Source organism: Oncorhynchus keta, chromosome 15, assembly GCF_023373465.1.
Source record: "Oncorhynchus keta strain PuntledgeMale-10-30-2019 chromosome 15, Oket_V2, whole genome shotgun sequence".
Classification (NCBI taxonomy): Eukaryota; Metazoa; Chordata; class Actinopteri; order Salmoniformes; family Salmonidae; genus Oncorhynchus; species Oncorhynchus keta.
This window is the reverse complement of record NC_068435.1, coordinates 3,831,755-3,852,466: the sequence shown is the minus strand read 5'-3', so window position 1 is coordinate 3,852,466 and position 20,712 is coordinate 3,831,755. Positions and strand designations below refer to the sequence as shown.

At 47.8% G+C, this 20,712-nt stretch overlaps 1 protein-coding gene across 2 annotated transcripts in view; it reads right to left on the bottom strand.

Moving 5' to 3' along the window:
• Positions 1-20,712, bottom strand: part of LOC118378035 (guanine nucleotide-binding protein G(olf) subunit alpha) — a 131,970-nt gene that overhangs the window by 61,182 nt on the left and 50,076 nt on the right. For both annotated transcript variants that reach the window (XM_052462901.1, XM_052462902.1), the window contains exon 5: positions 15,647-15,744. In XM_052462901.1, coding sequence (XP_052318861.1) covers positions 15,647-15,744 — 98 coding nt within the window. The remainder of the gene's footprint in view (positions 1-15,646; positions 15,745-20,712) is intronic.

Genomic DNA, 20,712 nt, shown 5'->3' with positions numbered 1-20,712 from the left:
ACTGGGTCTGGTATAGAGGAGAACATCCACTGGGTCTGGTATAGAGGAGAACATCCACTGGGTCTGGTATAGAGGAGAACATCCACTGGGTCTGGTATAGAGGAGAACATCCACTGGGTCTGGTATAGAGGAGAACATCCACTGGGTCTGGTGTAGAGGAGAACATCCACTGGGTCTGGTATAGAGGAGAACATCCACTGGGTCTGGTGTAGAGGAGAACATCCACTGGGTCTGGTGTAGAGGAGAACATCCACTGGGTCTGGTATAGAGGAGAACATCCACTGGGTCTGGTATAGAGGAGAACATCCACTGGGTCTGGTATAGAGGAGAACATCCACTGGGTCTGGTATAGAGGAGAACATCCACTGGGTCTGGTATAGAGGAGAACATCCACTGGGTCTGGTATAGAGGAGAACATCCACTGGGTCTGGTATAGAGGAGAACATCCACTGGGTCTGGTATAGAGGAGAACATCCACTGGGTCTGGTATAGAGAATGGGTATTTACCAATGTGTCGGCATCACTGTGCCTTCCTTCCTCTGGGTTATTTTTTCTGATAGTTTCTAACTTATTTAGCTGCCAATGGATCACAGTGTATCAACGTGTCCATACATTCCAGAGGCTGGATCACGGTGTATCAACGTGTCCACACAGCAGAGGCTGGATCAGTGTATCAACGTGTCCACACAGCAGAGGCTGGATCACAGTGTATCAACGTGTCCACACTGCAGAGGCTGGATCACAGTGTATCAACGTGTCCACACTGCAGAGGCTGGATCACAGTGTATCAACGTGTCCACACTGCAGAGGCTGGATCACGGTGTATCAACGTGTCCACACAGCAGAGGCTGGATCACAGTGTATCAACGTGTCCACACAGCAGAGGCTGGATCACGGTGTATCAACGTGTCCACACAGCAGAGGCTGGATCACAGTGTATCAACGTGTCCACACTGCAGAGGCTGGATCACAGTGTATCAACGTGTCCACACAGCAGAGGCTGGATCACAGTGTATCAACGTGTCCACACTGCAGAGGCTGGATCACAGTGTAACAACGTGTCCACACTGCAGAGGCTGGATCAGTGTATCAACGTGTCCACACTGCAGAGGCTGGATCACGGTGTATCAACGTGTCCATACATCCCAGAGGCTGGATCACAGTGTATCAACGTGTCCATACATCCCAGAGGCTGGATCACGGTGTATCAACGTATCCACACTGCAGAGGCTGGATCACAGTGTATCAACGTGTCCACACTGCAGAGGCTGGATCACGGTGTATCAACGTGTCCATACATCCCAGAGGCTGGATCACAGTGTATCAACGTGTCCATACATCCCAGAGGCTGGATCACAGTGTATCAACATGTCCACACAGCAGAGGCTGGATCACAGTTTATCAACGTGTCCATACAGCAGAGGCTGGATCACATCCAGCCGTGATAAAGAGTCCCATAGGGTGACGCACAATTGGCCCAGCGTTGTCTTGGGTAGGCCGTCATTGTAAATAATAACTTGTTCTTAACTGACTTGCCTAGTTAAATAAACTCACACACAAAACATTAGGAGCACATGCTCGTTCCATGACAGACTGACCAGGTGAATCCAAGTGAAAATATGATCCCAAGGAGAAGAGAGAGTGGGCAAGCTAGGAGAAGAGAGTGCAGGCTAGCTAGGAGAAGAGAGAGAGTACGGGCTAGCTAGGAGTAGAGAGTATCAAATCAAATCAAATTTATTTATATAGCCCTTCGTACATCAGCTGATATCTCAAAGTGCTGTACAGAAACCCAGCCTAAAACCCCAAACAGCAAACAATGCAGGTGTAAAAGCACGGTGGCTAGGAAAAACTCCCAAAAAAGGCCAAAACCTAGGAAGAAACCTAGAGAGGAACCGGGCTATGTGGGGTGGCCAGTCCTCTTCTGGCTGTGCCGGGTAGAGATTATAACAGAACATGACCAAGATGTTCAAATGTTCATAAATGACCAGCATGGTCGAATAATAATAAGGCTAGCTAGGAGAAGAGAGTACAGGCTAGCTAGGAGTAGAGAGTACGGGCTAGCTAGGAGAAGAGAGAGAGTACAGGCTAGCTAGGAGAAGAGAGAGAGTACAGGCTAGCTAGGAGAAGAGAGTACGGGCTAGCTAGGAGAAGAGAGAGCAGGCTAGCTAGGAGAAGATAGTACAGGCTAGCTAGGAGAAGAGAGTACAGGCTAGCTAGGAGAAGAGAGTACAGGCTAGCTAGGAGAAGAGAGTACAGGCTAGCTAGGAGAAGAGAGTACAGGCTAGCTAGGAGAAGAGAGTACAGGCTAGCTAGGAGAAGAGAGTGCAGGCTAGCTAGGAGAAGAGAGTACAGGCTAGCTAGGAGAAGAGAGAGCAGGCTAGCTAGGAGAAGAGAGTACAGGCTAGCTAGGAGAAGAGAGTACAGGCTAGCTAGGAGAACAGGCTAGCTAGGAGAAGAGAGTACAGGCTAGCTAGGAGAGCAGGCTAGCTAGGAGAAGAGAGTACGGGCTAGCTAGGAGAAGAGAGTACAGGCTAGCTAGAATAAAAGAGTACAGGCTAGCTAGAATAAGAGAGTACAGGCTAGCTAGGAGAAGAGAGTACAGGCTAGCTAGAAGAGCAGGCTAGCTAGGAGAAGAGAGTACAGGCTAGCTAGGAGAGAGAGTACAGGCTAGCTAGGAGAAGAGAGTACAGGCTAGCTAGGAGAAGAGAGTACAGGCTAGCTAGGAGAACAGGCTAGCTAGGAGAAGAGAGTACAGGCTAGCTAGGAGAGCAGGCTAGCTAGGAGAAGAGAGGACAGGCTAGCTAGGAGAAGAGGACAGGCTAGCTAGGAGAAGAGCGTACAGGCTAGCTAGGAGAAGAGAGTACAGGCTAGCTAGAAGAAGAGAGAGCAGGCTAGCTAGGAGAAGAGAGTACAGGCTAGCTAGGAGAAGAGAGTACAGGCTAGCTAGAAGAGCAGGCTAGCTAGGAGAAGAGAGTACAGGCTAGCTAGGAGAGCAGGCTAGCTAGGAGAAGAGAGTACAGGCTAGCTAGGAGAGCAGGCTAGCTAGGAGAAGAGAGTACAGGCTAGCTAGGAGAAGAGAGTACAGGCTAGCTAGGAGAACAGGCTAGCTAGGAGAAGAGAGTACAGGCTAGCTAGGAGAAGAGAGTACAGGCTAGCTAGGAGAACAGGCTAGCTAGGAGAAGAGAGTACAGGCTAGCTAGGAGAGCAGGCTAGCTAGGAGAAGAGAGGACAGGCTAGCTAGGAGAAGAGGACAGGCTAGCTAGGAGAAGAGCGTACAGGCTAGCTAGGAGAAGAGAGTACGGGCTAGCTAGGAGAAGAGAGTACAGGCTAGCTAGAAGAAGAGAGAGCAGGCTAGCTAGGGAGAAGAGAGTACAGGCTAGCTAGGAGAAGAGAGTACAGGCTAGCTAGAAGAGCAGGCTAGCTAGGAGAAGAGAGTACAGGCTAGCTAGGAGAGCAGGCTAGCTAGGAGAAGAGAGTACAGGCTAGCTAGGAGAGCAGGCTAGCTAGGAGAAGAGAGTACAGGCTAGCTAGGAGAAGAGAGTACAGGCTAGCTAGGAGAACAGGCTAGCTAGGAGAACAGGCTAGCTAGGAGAACAGGCTAGCTAGGAGAAGAGAGTACAGGCTAGCTAGGAGAAGAGAGTACGGGCTAGCTAGGAGAAGAGAGTACAGGCTAGCTAGAATAAGAGAGAGCAGGCTAGCTAGAATAAGAGAGAGCAGGCTAGCTAGGAGAAGAGAGTACAGGCTAGCTAGGAGAAGAGAGTACAGGCTAGCTAGGAGAAGAGAGTACAGGCTAGCTAGGAGAAGAGAGTACAGGCTAGCTAGGAGAAGAGAGTACAGGCTAGCTAGGAGAAGAGAGAGCAGGCTAGCTAGGAGAAGAGAGTACAGGCTAGCTAGGAGAAGAGAGAGCAGGCTAGCTAGGAGAAGAGAGTACAGGCTAGCTAGGAGAAGAGAGTACAGGCTAGCTAGGAGAAGAGAGTACAGGCTAGCTAGGAGAAGAGAGTACAGGCTAGCTAGGAGAAGAGAGTACAGGCTAGCTAGGAGTAGAGAGTACAGGCTAGCTAGGAGAGCAGGCTAGCTAGGAGAAGAGAGGACAGGCTAGCTAGGAGAAGAGAGTACAGGCTAGCTAGAAGAGAGTACGGGCTAGCTAGGAGAAGAGAGTACAGAATAGCTAGAATAAGAGAGAGCAGGCTAGCTAGAATAAGAGAGAGCAGGCTAGCTAGGAGAAGAGAGTACAGGCTAGCTAGGAGAAGAGAGTACAGGCTAGCTAGGAGAAGAGAGTACAGGCTAGCTAGGAGAAGAGAGTACAGGCTAGCTAGGAGAACAGGCTAGCTAGGAGACGAGAGTACAGGCTAGCTAGGAGAGCAGGCTAGCTAGGAGAAGAGAGGACAGGCTAGCTAGGAGAAGAGAGGACAGGCTAGCTAGGAGAAGAGCGTACAGGCTAGCTAGGAGAAGAGAGTACGGGCTAGCTAGGAGAAGAGAGTACATGCTAGCTAGAATAAGAGAGAGCAGGCTAGCTAGGAGAAGAGAGTACAGGCTAGCTAGGAGAAGAGAGTACAGGCTAGCTAGAAGAGCAGGCTAGCTAGGAGAAGAGAGTACAGGCTAGCTAGGAGAGCAGGCTAGCTAGGAGAAGAGAGTACAGGCTAGCTAGGAGAGCAGGCTAGCTAGGAGAAGAGAGTACAGGCTAGCTAGGAGAAGAGAGTACAGGCTAGCTAGGAGAACAGGCTAGCTAGGAGAACAGGCTAGCTAGGAGAAGAGAGTACAGGCTAGCTAGGAGAAGAGAGTACAGGCTAGCTAGGAGAAGAGAGAGCAGGCTAGCTAGGAGAAGAGAGTACAGGCTAGCTAGGAGAAGAGAGAGCAGGCTAGCTAGGAGAAGAGAGTACGGGCTAGCTAGGAGAAGAGAGTACAGGCTAGCTAGGAGAAGAGAGTACAGGCTAGCTAGGAGAAGAGAGTACAGGCTAGCTAGGAGAAGAGAGTACAGGCTAGCTAGGAGAAGAGAGTACAGGCTAGCTAGGAGTAGAGAGTACAGGCTAGCTAGGAGTAGAGAGTACAGGCTAGCTAGGAGTAGAGAGTACAGGCTAGCTAGGAGTAGAGAGTACAGGCTAGCTAGGAGTAGAGAGTACAGGCTAGCTAGGAGTAGAGAGTACAGGCTAGCTAGGAGTAGAGAGTACAGGCTAGCTAGGAGTAGAGAGTACAGGCTAGCTAGGAGAAGAGAGAGCAGGCTAGCTAGGAGAAGAGAGTACAGGCTAGATAGGAGAAGAGAGTACAGGCTAGCTAGGAGAAGAGAGTACGGGCTAGCTAGGAGAAGAGAGTACAGGCTAGCTAGGAGAGCAGGCTAGCTAGGAGAAGAGAGTACAGACAAGCTAGAATAAGAGAGTACAGGCTAGCTAGGAGTAGAGAGTACAGGCTAGCTAGGAGTAGAGAGTACAGGCTAGCTAGGAGTAGAGAGTACAGGCTAGCTAGGAGTAGAGAGTACAGGCTAGCTAGGAGAAGAGAGAGCAGGCTAGCTAGAAGAAGAGAGTACGGGCTAGCTAGGAGAAGAGAGTACGGGCTAGATAGGAGAAGAGTACAGGCTAGCTAGAAGAAGAGAGTACGGGCTAGCTAGGAGAAGAGAGTACAGGCTAGCAAGGAGAAGAGAGTACAGGCTAGCTAGGAGAAGAGAGTACAGGCTAGCTAGGAGAAGAGAGTACAGGCTAGCTAGGAGAAGAGAGTACAGGCTAGCTAGGAGAAGAGAGTACGGGCTAGCTAGAAGAAGAGAGTACGGGCTAGCTAGCAGAAGAGAGTACAGGCTAGCTAGGAGAGCAGGCAAGCTAGAAGAGAGTACAGGCTAGCTAGGAGAGCAGGCTGGCTAGGAGTAGAGAGTACAGGCTAGCTAGAAGAAGAGAGTACGGGCTAGCTAGAAGAAGAGAGTACAGGCTAGCTAGGAGAGCAGGCAAGCTAGAAGAGAGTACAGGCTAGCTAGGAGAGCAGGCTAGCTAGAAGAATACCTAGGATAGGGTAAGTAAGGGTAAGTAATCCTTCTCACCCCCCTTCTCCCAAAAAAAAAAAAAAAAGATTTAGATGCAAGTGGCTGTTCCACTGGATGTCATAAGGTGTATGCACCAATTTGTAAGTCGCTCTGGATAAGAGCGTCTGCTAAATGACTTAAATGTAAAAATGTAAGAAGAGAGTACAGGCTAGGAAAACTGGGAATGGGCTAGAGAAGGGAACAGGGACTGCCTGCCTGCATGTCTTACAATAGGCACCATTCTTAAGCTTCTCTGCCCCAGGCGGCTGACGGAGTCCCGTGACCACACCACCCCATCACCAGAGATATCACCAGACACAGCCCTCCCACTACACCACCCCATCACCAGAGATATCACCAGACACAGCCCTACCACCACCCCATCCCCTACTCTAGCCCCATCCCCTGCTCTAGCCCCAGCCCATCCCCTGCTCAAGCCCCAGCCCATCCCCTGCTCTAGCCCCAACCCACCCCCTGCTCTAGCCCCAGCCCATCCCCTGCTCTAGCCCCAGCCCACCTCCTATCTAGCCCCAGCCCACCCCCTGCTCTAGCCCCAGCCCATGCCCTGCTCTAGCCCCAGCCCATCCCCTGCTCTAGCCCCAGCCCATCCCCTGCTCTAGCCCCAGCCCACCCCCTGCTCTAGCCCCAGCCCATCCCCTGCTCTAGCCCCAGCCCATCCCCTGCTCTAGCCCCAGCCCATCCCCTGCTCTAGCCCCAGCCCATCCCCTGCTCTAGCCCCAGCCCACCCCTGCTCTAGCCCCATCCCCTACTCTAGCCCCATCCCATCCCCTACTCTAGCCCCATCCCATCTCCTTCTCTAGCCCCATCCCATCTCCTACTCTAGCCCCATCCCATCCCCTACTCTAGCCCCATCCCATCCCCTACTCTAGCCCCATCCCATCCCCTACTCTAGCCCCATCCCATCCCCTACTCTAGCCCCATCCCATCTCCTACTCTAGCCCCATCCCATCCCCTACTCTAGCCCCATCCCATCCCCTACTCTAGTCCCATCCCCTACTCTAGCCCCATCCCCTACTCTAGCCCCATCCCCTACTCTAGCCCCATCCCATCCCCTACTCTAGCCCCATCCCATCCCCTACTCTAGACCCATCCCCTACTCTAGCCCCATCCCCTACTCTAGCCCCATCCCCTACTCTAGCCCCATCCCATCCCCTACTCTAGCCCCATCCCACCCCCTACTCTAGCCCCATCCCATACTCTAGCCCCATCCCATCCCCTACTCTAGCCCCATCCCATCCCCTACTCCACCCCCATCCCATGCTAAGATTGTCTTGTGGCACACAGGAAACCCAAGGTCAAACCCAGTCAAATGCACACACCATAACATATATATACACACACACACACACATACACATATATATATATAGTGTGTGCGTACCTGCCTGGGTTTAAGCCTGGAATGGAATGCGAACAAACCAGAGATCACATTCAAATACTGCAACACTATTAGGTGGAATGTGACCTGTTGTTGTCTTCTAGTGTCCCATTTGTACATGTGTACTTGTTGGACACCACAAAAAAAAGAAGCTAAACATCACACAGTTCTTCTCCCTAAATTCCACTTTCACCCTCCGTGTCTCACTTACTCTCGCCACACATATGTACTGACTGCCCACACAAGCTCCCGTTAGGCCTACAGAAAACACATCTAACTGACAGATATACAAGCTCCCGTTAGGCCTACAGAAAACACATCTAACTGACAGATATACAAGCTCCCGTTAGGCCTACAGAAAACACATCTAACTGACAGACACACAAGCTCCCGTTAGGCCAACAGAAAACACATCTAACTGACAGACACACAAGCTCCCGTTCGGCCTACAGAAAACACATCTAACTGAGGGACACACAAGCTCCCGTTAGGCCTACAGAAAACACATCTAACTGACAGACACACAAGCTCCCGTTAGGCCAACAGAAAACACATCTAACTGACAGACACACAAGCTCCCGTTCGGCCTACAGAAAACACATCTAACTGACAGACACACAAGCTCCCGTTCGGCCTACAGAAAACACATCTAACTGACAGACACACAAGCTCCCGTTAGGCCTACAGAAAACACATCTAACTGACAGACACACAAGCTCCCGTTAGGCCTACAGAAAACACATCTAACTGACAGACACACAAGCTCCCGTTAGGCCAACAGAAAACACATCTAACTGACAGACACACAAGCTCCCGTTCGGCCTACAGAAAACACATCTAACTGAGGACACACAAGCTCCCGTTAGGCCTACAGAAAACACAGACACACAATGATCCCTAACTGACAGACACACAAGCTCCCGTTCCCGTTGGCTTTTTATTGACAAAGTGGAATCTCAATTCAACGGCTCAGACACAAGAGGCATGTGGCAGGGTCTACAGTCAATCACGGACTACAAGAAGAAACCCAGCCCAGTCACGGACCAGGATGTCTTGCTCCCAGGCAGACTAAATAACTTTTTGCCCGCTTTGAGGACAATACAGTGCCACTGACACGGCCTGCAACGGAAACATGCGGTCTCTCCTTCACTGCAGCCGAGGTGAGTAAGACATTTAAACGTGTTAACCCTCGCAAGGCTGCAGGCCCAGACGGCATCCCCAGCCGCGCCCTCAGAGCATGCGCAGACCAGCTGGCGGTGTGTTTACGGACATATTCAATCAATCCCTATACCAGTCTGCTGTTCCCACATGCTTCAAGAGGGCCACCATTGTTCCTGTTCCCAAGAAAGCTAAGGTAACTGAGCTAAACGACTACCGCCCGTAGCACTCACTTCCGTCATCATGAAGTGCTTTGAGAGACTAGTCAAGGACCATATCACCTCCACCCTACCTGACACCCTAGACCCACTCCAATTTGCTTACCGCCCAAATAGGTCCACAGACGATGCAATCTCAACCACACTGCACACTGCCCTAACCCACCTGGACAAGAGGAATACCTATGTGAGAATGCTGTTCATCGACTACAGCTCGGCATTCAACACCATAGTACCCTCCAAGCTCGTCATCAAGCTCGAGACCCTGGGTCTCGACCCCGCCCTGTGCAACTGGGTACTGGACTTCCTGACGGGCCGCCCCCAGGTGGTGAGGGTAGGCAACAACATCTCCTCCCCGCTGATCCTCAACACGGGGGCCCCACAAGGTGCGTTCTGAGCCCTCTCCTGTACTCCCTGTTCACCCACGACTGCGTGGCCACGCACGCCTCCAACTCAATCATCAAGTTTGCGGACGACACAACAGTGGTAGGCTTGATTACCAACAACGACGAGACGGCCTACAGGGAAGAGGTGAGGGCCCTCGGAGTGTGGTGTCAGGAAAATAACCTCACACTCAACGTCAACAAAACTAAGGAGATGATTGTGGACTTCAGGAAACAGCAGAGGAACACCCCCTATCCACATCGATGGAACAGTAGTGGAGAGGGTAGCTAGTTTTAAGTTCCTCGGCATACACATCACAGACAAACTGAATTGGTCCACTCACACTGACAGCGTCGTGAAGAAGCGCAGCAGCGCCTATTCAACCTCAGGAGGCTGAAGAAATTCGGCTTGTCACCAAAAGCACTCACAAACTTCTACAGATGCACAATCGAGAGCATCCTGGCGGGCTGTATCACCGCCTGGTACGGCAACTGCTCCGCCCTCAACCGTAAGGCTCTCCAGAGGGTAGTGAGGACTGCACAACGCATCACCGGGGGCAAACTACCTGCCCTCCAGGACACCTACACCACCCGTTGTTACAGGAAGGCCATAAAGATCATCAAGGACATCAACCACCGAACCACTGCCTGTTCACCCCGCTATCATCCAGAAGGCGAGGTCAGTACAGGTGCATCAAAGCTGGGACCGAGAGACTGAAAAACAGCTTCTATCTCAAGGCCATCAGACTGTTAAACAGCCACCACTAACAGTGTGAGTGGCTGCTGCCAACACACTGTCATTGACACTGACCCAACTCCAGCCATTTTAATAATGGGAATTGATGGGAATTATGTAAATATATCACTAGCCACTTTAAACAATGCTACCTTATATAATGTTACTTACCCTACATTATTCATCTCATATGCATATGTATATACTGTACTCTACATCATCGACTGCATCCTTATGTAACACATGTATCACTAGCCACTTTAACTATGCCACTTTGTTTACTTTGTCTACACACTCATCTCATATGTATATACTGTACTCGATACCATCTACTGTATGCTGCTCTGTACCATCACTCATTCATATATCCTTATGTACATATTCCTTATCCCCTTACACTGTGTATAAGACAGTAGTTTTGGAATTGTTAGTTAGATTACTTGTTGGTTATCACTGCATTGTCGGAACTAGAAGCACAAGCATTTCGCTACACTCGCATTTAACATCTGCTAACCATGTGTATGTGACAAATAAAATTTGATTTGATTTGATTTGATTTGACTAAATATACACTGAGTGGACAAATCATTAAGAACACCTGCTCTTTCCATGACAGACTGACCAGGTGAATCCAGGTGAAAGATATGATCCCTTATTGATGTCAACTTGTTAAATCCACTTCAATCAGTGTAGATGAAGGGGAGGAGACGGGTTAAAGAATCATTTTTAACCCTCGAAACAATGGACTGTGTACCTCTATACCAGGCGGTGTCAGAGGAAGGCCCTAAAAATGGTCAAAGACTCCAGCCACCCTAGTCACAGACTGTTCTCTCTGCTACCGCACGGCAAGCGGTACCAGAGCGCCAAGTCTAGGTCCAAGAAGCTTCTAACCAGCTTCTACCCCCAAGCCATAAGACTCCTGAACACCAAATCAAAATGGCTACCCAGACTATTTGCATTGCCCCCCCCTCTCTCACCGCTGCTACTCTCAGTTGTCATCTATGCATAGTCACTTTAATAACTCTACCTTCATGTACATACTACCTCAAATAACCAGTGCCCCCTAGTTGACTCTGTACCGGTACCCCCTGTATATAGCCTCCACATTGACTCTGTACAGGTACCCCCTGTATATAGCCTCCACATTGACTCTGTACCGGTACCCCCTGTATATAGCCTCCACATTGACTCTGTACCGTAATACCCTGTATATAGCCTCCACATTGACTCTGTACTGGTACCCCCTGTATATTGACTCTGTACCGGTACCCCCTGTATATAGTCTCCACATTGACTCTGTACCGTAATACCCTGTATATAGCCTCCACATTGACTCTGTACTGGTACCCCCTGTATATAGCCTCCACATTGACTCTGTACTGGTACCCCCTTTTATATAGCCTCCACATTGACTCTGTACCGGTACCCCCTGTATATAGCCTCCACATTGACTCTGTACCGGTACCCCCTGTATATAGCCTCCACATTGACTCTGTACTGGTACCCCCTGTATATAGCCTCCACATTGACTCTGTACCGGTACCCCCTGTATATAGCCTCCACATTGACTCTGTACCGTAACACCCTGTATATAGCCTCCACATTGACTCTGTACCGGTACCCCCTGTATATAGCCTCCACATTGACTCTGTACCGTAACACCCTGTATATAGCCTCCACATTGACTCTGTACCGTAACACCCTGTATATAGCCTCCACATTGACTCTGTACCGTAACACCCTGTATATAGCCTCCACATTGACTCTGTACCGTAATACCCTGTATATAGCCTCCACATTGACTCTGTACCGTAACACCCTGTATATAGCCTCCACATTGACTCTGTACCGTAACACCCTGTATATAGCCTCCACATTGACTCTGTACCGGTACCCCCTGTATATAGCCTCCACATTGACTCTGTACCGTAACACCCTGTATATAGCCTCCACATTGACTCTGTACCGTAATACCCTGTATATAGCCTCCACATTGACTCTGTACCGTAATACCCTGTATATAGCCTCCACATTGACTCTGTACCGGTACCCCCTGTATATAGCCTCCACATTGACTCTGTACCAGTACCCCCTGTATATAGCCTCCACATTGACTCTGTACCGTAATACCCTGTATATAGCCTCCACATTGACTCTGTACCGTAATACCCTGTATATAGCCTCCACATTGACTCTGTACCAGTACCCCCTGTATATAGCCTCCACATTGACTCTGTACCAGTACCCCCTGTATATAGCCTCCACATTGACTCTGTACCGGTACCCCCTGTATATAGCCTCCACATTGACTCTGTACCGTAATACCCTGTATATAGCCTCCACATTGACTCTGTACCGGTACCCCCTGTATATAGCCTCCACATTGACTCTGTACCGTAATACCCTGTATATAGCCTCCACATTGACTCTGTACTGGTACCCCCTTTATATAGCCTCCACATTGACTCTGTACCGGTACCCTCTGTATATAGTCTCCACATTGACTCTGTACCGGTACCCCCTGTATATAGCCTCCACATTGACTCTGTACCGTAATACCCTGTATATAGCCTCCACATTGACTCTGTACCGTAATACCCTGTATATAGCCTCCACATTGACTCTGTACCGTAATACCCTGTATATAGCCTCCACATTGACTCTGTACCGTAATACCCTGTATATAGCCTCCACATTGACTCTGTACCGGTACCCCCTGTATATAGCCTCCACATTGACTCTGTACCAGTACCCCCTGTATATAGCCTCCACATTGACTCTGTACCGGTACCCCCTGTATATAGCCTCCACATTGACTCTGTACCGTAATACCCTGTATATAGCCTCCACATTGACTCTGTACCGGTACCCCCTGTATATAGCCTCCACATTGACTCTGTACCGTAATACCCTGTATATAGCCTCCACATTGACTCTGTACTGGTACCCCCTGTATATAGCCTCCACATTGACTCTGTACCGGTACCCTCTGTATATAGTCTCCACATTGACTCTGTACCGGTACCCCCTGTATATAGCCTCCACATTGACTCTGTACCGGTACCCCCTGTATATAGCCTCCACATTGACTCTGTACCAGTACCCCCTGTATATAGCCTCCACATTGACTCTGTACCGGTACCCCCTGTATATAGCCTCCACATTGACTCTGTACCGTAATACCCTGTATATAGCCTCCACATTGACTCTGTACCGGTACCCCCTGTATATAGCCTCCACATTGACTCTGTACCGTAATACCCTGTATATAGCCTCCACATTGACTCTGTACTGGTACCCCCTGTATATAGCCTCCACATTGACTCTGTACCCTCTGTATATAGCCTCCACATTGACTCTGTACCCTCTGTATATAGTCTCCACATTGACTCTGTACCGGTACCCCCTGTATATAGCCTCCACATTGACTCTGTACCGGTACCCCCTGTATATAGCCTCCACATTGACTCTGTACCGGTACCTCCTGTATATAGCCTCCACATTGACTCTGTACCGGTACCCCCTGTATATAGCCTCCCTATTGTTATTTTACTGCTTCTCTTTAGTTATTTGTTACTTCTATTGCTTCTTCTTATCCATACTTTTTTGAAACTGCACTGTTGGTTAAAGGCTTGTAAGTCAGCATTTCACCTTTAGGTCTACTACACCTGTTGTATTCAGCATTTCAATGTGAGGTCTACTACACCTGTTGTATTCAGCATTTCACTGTCAGGTCTACTACACCTGGTGTATTCAGCATTTCACTGTAAGGTCTACTACACCTGTTGTATTCAACATTTCACTGTAAGGTCTACTACACCTGTTGTATTCAACATTTCACTGTAAGGTCTACTACACCTGTTGTATTCAACATTTCACCGTCAGGTCTACTACACCTGTTGTATTCGGCATTTCACTGTGAGGTCTACTACACCTGTTGTATTCAACATTTCACTGTGAGGTTTACTACACCTGTTGTATTCAACATTTCACTGTAAGGTCTACTATACCTGTTGTATTCAGCATTTCACTGTAAGGTCTACTACACCTGTTGTATTCAACATTTCACTGTACAGGTCTACTACACCTGTTGTATTCAACATTTCACTGTGAGGTCTACTACACCTGTTGTATTCAACATTTCACTGTGAGGTCTACTACACCTGTTGTATTCAACATTTCACTGTAAGGTCTACTACACCTGTTGTATTCAACATTTCACTGTAAGGTCTACTACACCTGTTGTATTCAACATTTCACTGTAAGGTCTACTACACCTGTTGTATTCAACATTTCACCGTCAGGTCTACTACACCTGTTGTATTCGGCATTTCACTGTCAGGTCTACTACACCTGTTGTATTCGGCATTTCACTGTCAGGTCTACTACACCTGCAGTACGACCCTACAACCCTACAGTACAACTCTACAGTACAACTCTACAGTACAACCCTACAGTACAACCCTACAGTACAACCCTACAGTACAACCCTACAGTACAACCCTACAGTACAACCCTACAGTACAACCCTACAGTACAACCCTACAGTACAACCCTACAGTACAACTCTACAACCCTACAGTACAACCCTACAGTACAACCCTACAGTACAACACTACAACCCTACAGTACAACTCTACAACCCTACAGTACAACCCTACAGTACAACTCTACAACCCTACAGTACAACTCTACAGTACAACTCTACAACCCTACAGTACAACTCTACAACCCTACAGTACAACCCTACAGTACAACCCTACAGTACAACCCTACAGTACAACCCTACAGTACAACCCTACAGTACAACCCTACAACCCTACAGTACAACCCTACAGTACAACCCTACAGTACAACCCTACAACCCTACAGTACAACCCTACAGTACAACTCTACAGTACAACCCTACAGTACAACCCTACAACCCTACAGTACAACCCTACAGTACAACCCTACAGTACAACCCTACAGTACAACCCTACAACCCTACAGTACAACTCTACAGTACAACCCTACAGTACAACTCTACAGTACAACTCTACAGTACAACGCCATGCTGCCACTACCGTAAAGTAGGCGTACACGTTTTATTCAATTTTACACTCAGCAAGTCACAGAGACACATATGACTGACTAGTTTGACACCCTATTCACTATATAGTGCACTACTTTAGACCAGAGCCCTATGCCACCCTATATAGTGCACTACTTTAGACCAGAGCCCTATGCCCAATATAGTGCACTACTTTAGACCAGAGCCCTATTCCCTATATAGTGCACTACTTTAGACCAGAGCCCTATTCCCTATATAGTGGTACTACTGTAGACCAGAGCCCTATTCACTATATAGTGTACTACTATAGACCAGAGCCCTATTCACTATAAAGATCACTACTACATACCAGGTCCCAAAGGGCTCCGTTTAAGACAAACAAAGGCAAAGCTAAAGAAGTGACAGCAGACTAACCGTTGACTCACAGATTCAACTCCCATCACCACGTCACATGCCCAAGCGCCACACATCACACATGCAAACGAGCTCCCACAACCAACTGATAAGCTAGGCTTATCTTTAGGAGCTCCCACAACCAACTGATGGCTAGGCTTATCTTTAGGAGCTCCCACAACCAACTGATAAGCTAGGCTTATCTTTAAGAGCTCCCACAACCAACTGATAAGCTAGGCTTATCTTTAGGAGCTCCCACATCCAACCAAACCAACCATGCTTTGTGATGGAAACAGAACTTACTATTGTGCACAGTCGATGAGCTGGTACTCGTTGGATCTCTCGAAGCACGCCTTCACTCCCTCGTCATCCCACAGCTTCTTGGCATGATCAAAGAACTCCTGGACAGAGGGCAGAGAGAAGGAAGGAGGTGAGGAGATGACCAGGCAGAGAGAAGGAAGGAGGTGAGGAGATGACCAGACAGAGAGAAGGAAGGTGGTGAGGAGATGACCAGGCAGAGAGAAGGAAGGAGGTGAGGAGATGACCAGGCAGAGAGAAGGAAGGAGGTGAGGAGATGACCAGACAGAGAGAAGGAAGGAGGTGAGGAGATGACCAGACAGAGAGAAGGAAGGAGGTGAGGAGATGACCAGACAGAGAGAAGGAAGGAGGTGAGGAGATGACCAGGCAGAGAGAAGGAAGGAGGTGAGGAGATGACCAGGCAGAGAGAAGGAAGGAGGTGAGGAGATGACCAGACAGAGAATGAAGGAGGTGAGGAGATGACCAGACATCACAAACAATTCATCAATGACATTGGGGACACACACACACACACACACACACACACGTTTAGTGACAACAAGCTTATTTAAAACAGAGCCATTCAACCAACACAACCTGTATGAAGCCCACCAGTGTATAATACAGTCTGAACAGACAGTGACAGGCATTCATTTATACCACCGGTGGTATTCAGACCTTTTCAACGGGGACCCCATTTTTACCATCCAAAATTCAAGTAACTCCACCCCAAATATAAATGACACAATCTTTTAAAAAATATATATATATATAAAATTGTTTAAAAAAAAAAAAAAACATTTATTTTCACATTAACAAATAACTTAATAAATGAATTACACTTTCATCTCTCTTATCAAAATTAAGAGAACCAATACACACATTTAGTCAATAAAATTATAATTTTTCTAATTATTTATGAATAACATTTGTATTATTGTACCATAAAATAAACCGGGGTAGGGTAGCCTAGTGGTTAGAGCGTTGGACTAGTAACCGGAAGGTTGCAAGTTCAAACCCCTGAGCTGACAAAGTACAAATCTGTAAATTTGCCTGGTTAAATAAAGGAATTTTTTAAATTTAAAAAAATAGTTTAACTCTTGCTTCACCCCATTTTGAATACCACACATTCATACTGTTGAACATTCTAGAAATCTGTAGATGCTGTAGCTACATTTGGAAAAATATTCTGTTCCAATTTATTCTGTGATATTGAGTTTTTTTCCTTCTATAAAATGTATCTTGATTGTGACAAGGGCTCAGGAAATAAGAGTCTCTTGTCTGCTAAATTTACACAACAACAAGGCTATGCTACGTTATAATATAACCAGTGGATACTACAGTGTCAATAAAGTAATTTTAAATGGCACTTGCTTTTTTACTGACAAAATATACACATTAACTACAGTACCACATCTCCAACCCCAGCCTCCCTTCCCCTACAGTACCATGCCTCCAACCCCAGCCTCCCCTACAGTACCTCCAACCCCAGCCTCCCCTACAGTACCATGTCTCCAACCCCAGCCTCCCCTACAGTACCACGTCTCCAACCCCAGCCTCCCCTACAGTACCATGTCTCCAACCCCAGCCTCCCCTACAGTACCACGTCTCCAACCCCAGCCTCCCCTACAGTACCACGTCTCCAACCCCAGCCTCCCCTACAGTACCTCCAACCCCAGCCTCCCCTACAGTACCATGTCTCCAACCCCAGCCTCCCCTACAGTACCTCCAACCCCAGCCTCCCCTACAGTACCTCCAACCCCAGCCTCCCCTACAGTACCATGTCTCCAACCCCAGCCTCCCCTACAGTACCATGTCTCCAACCCCAGCCTCCCCTACAGTACCTCCAACCCCAGCCTCCCCTACAGTACCATGTCTCCAACCCCAGCCTCCCTACAGTACCATGTCTCCAACCCCAGCCTCCCCTACAGTACCATGTCTCCAACCCGAGAGAACACCTTGGTTTCGGGGGGAAATAGAGAGATGACTCCTGGGGGCTCTTTCCACAGAGCCGTGTGACAGCAAGCTGCTGAATACATGTACTGTTACAGTGCCTTAAAGAACTGCTGCTCTCACACACACACACACACACACACACACACACACACACTTCACTAAAGCCATAAAAAAAATCTAACCTTAACCACACTGCTAACCTTAAATGTGTTGTCATGTGTTGCTGCCATGCTGTGTTGTCATGTGTTGCTACCATGCTGTGTTGTCATGTGTTGTTGCCATGCTGTGTTGTCATGTGTTGCTACCTTGCTGTGTTGCTACCATGCTGTGTTGCTACCATGCTGTGCTGCTACCATGCTGTGCTGCTACCATGCTGTGCTGCTACCATGCTGTGCTGCTACCATGCTGTGTTGCTACCATGCTGTGTTGCTACCATGTTGTGCTGCTACCATGTTGTGTTGCTACCATGCTGTGTTGCTACCATGCTGTGCTGCTACCATGTTGTGCTGCTACCATGTTGTGCTGCTACCATGCTGTGCTGCTACCATGTTGTGCTGCTACCATGTTGTGCTGCTACCATGCTGTGCTGCTACCATGCTGTGCTGCTACCATGCTGTGCTGCTACCATGTTGTGCTGCTACCATGCTGTGCTGCTACCATACTGTGCTGCTGTGTGCTGCTACCATGCTGTGCTGCTACCATGCTGTGCTGCTACCATGTTGTGCTGCTACCATGCTGTGCTGCTACCATGCTGTGCTGCTACCATGCTGTGCTGCTACCATGCTGTGCTGCTACCATGCTGTGCTGCTACCATGCTGTGCTGGTACGATGTTGTGTTGCTACCATGCTGTGCTGCTACCATGTTGTGTTGCTACCTTGTTGTGTTGCTACCATGTTGTGTTGCTACCATGTTGTGTTGTCCTGTGTTGCTACCATGCTATGTTGTTGTCTTAGGTCTCTCTTTATGTAGTCCTATATTTTTATTTAATGTATTTTAAATCTCCCGTCCCCGCAGGAAGCCTTCTGCCTTTTGGTAGGCCGTCACTTGCCGAGTTAAATCAAAAATAAGCACAAATTATTTTTTAAGCAAGATCACATTTACTTTAATATAAAATGCTGCATTTGTTGTCTTCAAAGTATTTCTGCCATTTTGTTTCATAGCTGGTAAATGAATCTCACAAAGTCAAAGAACTAGGAATCCTGAATAGCCTTTTCCACCTCACGCTGCTCCACTCCCTGGCTGGGGGCACCTGAAGAGCCGAGAGAGAGTAGAGGGAAAGATGTGTTTTTAGAAGCACTGCTCACAGGCACACAAGCTGGTCTACTGAAGTGAGACACTGCCTTTGTGTTTATTGGCTGTTTGAGTTGTTTTGTTCACAAGACAACTCAAACACAGCAATTGAAAGAAAAACAACCTAACAACACTTCGACTAGTCAGATTTAATGTCACATGACTCGAGTCGCGTAACCTCCCGCCCTTAGAAGGTGCAGGTTTTGCACAGGCAAAAAAAATCCTAGAAAGCCTGGTCGAGTCCACTTTCCACCAGAGTCCGGGAATCGAATTCACCTTTCAGCTGGACAGCGACATAAAACACCAGGCCAAATCGAGTTGCTTACCAAGAAGACAGCGGTCGAGTTATAGTTTTGACTTAAATCCACTTGAAAATCTACGGCAAGACCTGAAAATGGTTGTCAAAGCAACGATCAACAAAGCATTTGAAAGAGCTTGAAGAATTTTGAAAAGTATTTTTTTTTTAAAAGGCAAATGTTACACAATCCAGGTGTGGAACGCTCTTAAGAGACTTACTCAGAAAGGTGATTCTAAAAATGTTCAAATTTATTTTCACTTTGTCAAAGTATTTTTTGTTGATCGTTGATAAAAAAACATTTCATCCATTTGAATCCCACTTTGTTACACAACATGTGGAAAAAAGGCAAGGGGTGGAAATATTTTCTGAAAGCCCTGTAATGTGGGCCTGAATAAAAAGCTAATACGAGGAAGGAACGACCGAGACGGCTGTTTTATAACCCCAGTCATAACTAGGCCTGTCACAAATTCAATTTGGAGACAACTTAAAATGTGGTCCTTCTGTAGCTCAGTTGGTAGAGCATGGCGCTTGTAACGCCAGGGTAGTGGGTTCGATCCCCGGGACCACCCATACGTAGAATGTATGCACACATGACTGTAAGTCGCTTTGGATAAAAGCGTCAGCTAAATGGCATATATTATTATTATTATTAAGCGATTGACCGTTTTTTTTTTTTAATTAACAAATTCTGCTAAAGTGGCTACGTAGCATAAAACCATGGCCATTTCAACTAGCTAACATTCAATTAGTTTAAATACGATTTTGGATGCAACCAAAAAATAAAATCAGCGGAGCTCTGGGAGTGGAGAGGAGCAGGGGACGACGTGTGTAACCAGTTTGGGTGTGGCACAGAGAGGAAGTAGATAAACCGACTCGCTCTAGCAAGACAAACTTGTTTGCTGCCATTGGTTATCTTGCTCAGCCCTAATTGATGTGCTCTCTGTCACCTGGAGCTGCATGGAAAATTGTCCAGGAACACAAGGAAGCACAAAGGGCCCTTTCATCTCTGACGGGCCAAAATGTATCTCTGTTACAGTATCCAGAGGACTGACTATTGTGTCAGAAATCATCACTATATTATCCATGTCTGTTATCAGACATGTTCTCTGAGGAGAACTCTGATGCTGTCTATATGGAGGTGTGATCTCTGGTAACATGTTCTCTGAGGAGAACTCTGATGCTGTCTATATGGATGTGTGATCTCTGGTAACATGTTCTCTGAGGACAACTCTGATGCTGTCTATATGGAGGTGTGATCTCTGGTAACATGTTCTCTGAGGAGAACTCTGATGCTGTCTATATGGATGTGTGATCTCTGGTAACATGTTCTCTGAGGACAACTCTGATGCTGTCTATATGGAGGTGTGATCTCTGGTAACATGTTCTCTGAGAACTCTGATGCTGTCTATATGGATGTGTGATCTCTGTGGTAACTTGTATCTGGACAGGGTGAACTCTAAATGACTATTTAAAAGAAAGGGGTTCCGTCTTCTCTGGAATGATGTCTCATTTTCAACGGTCCTCCAC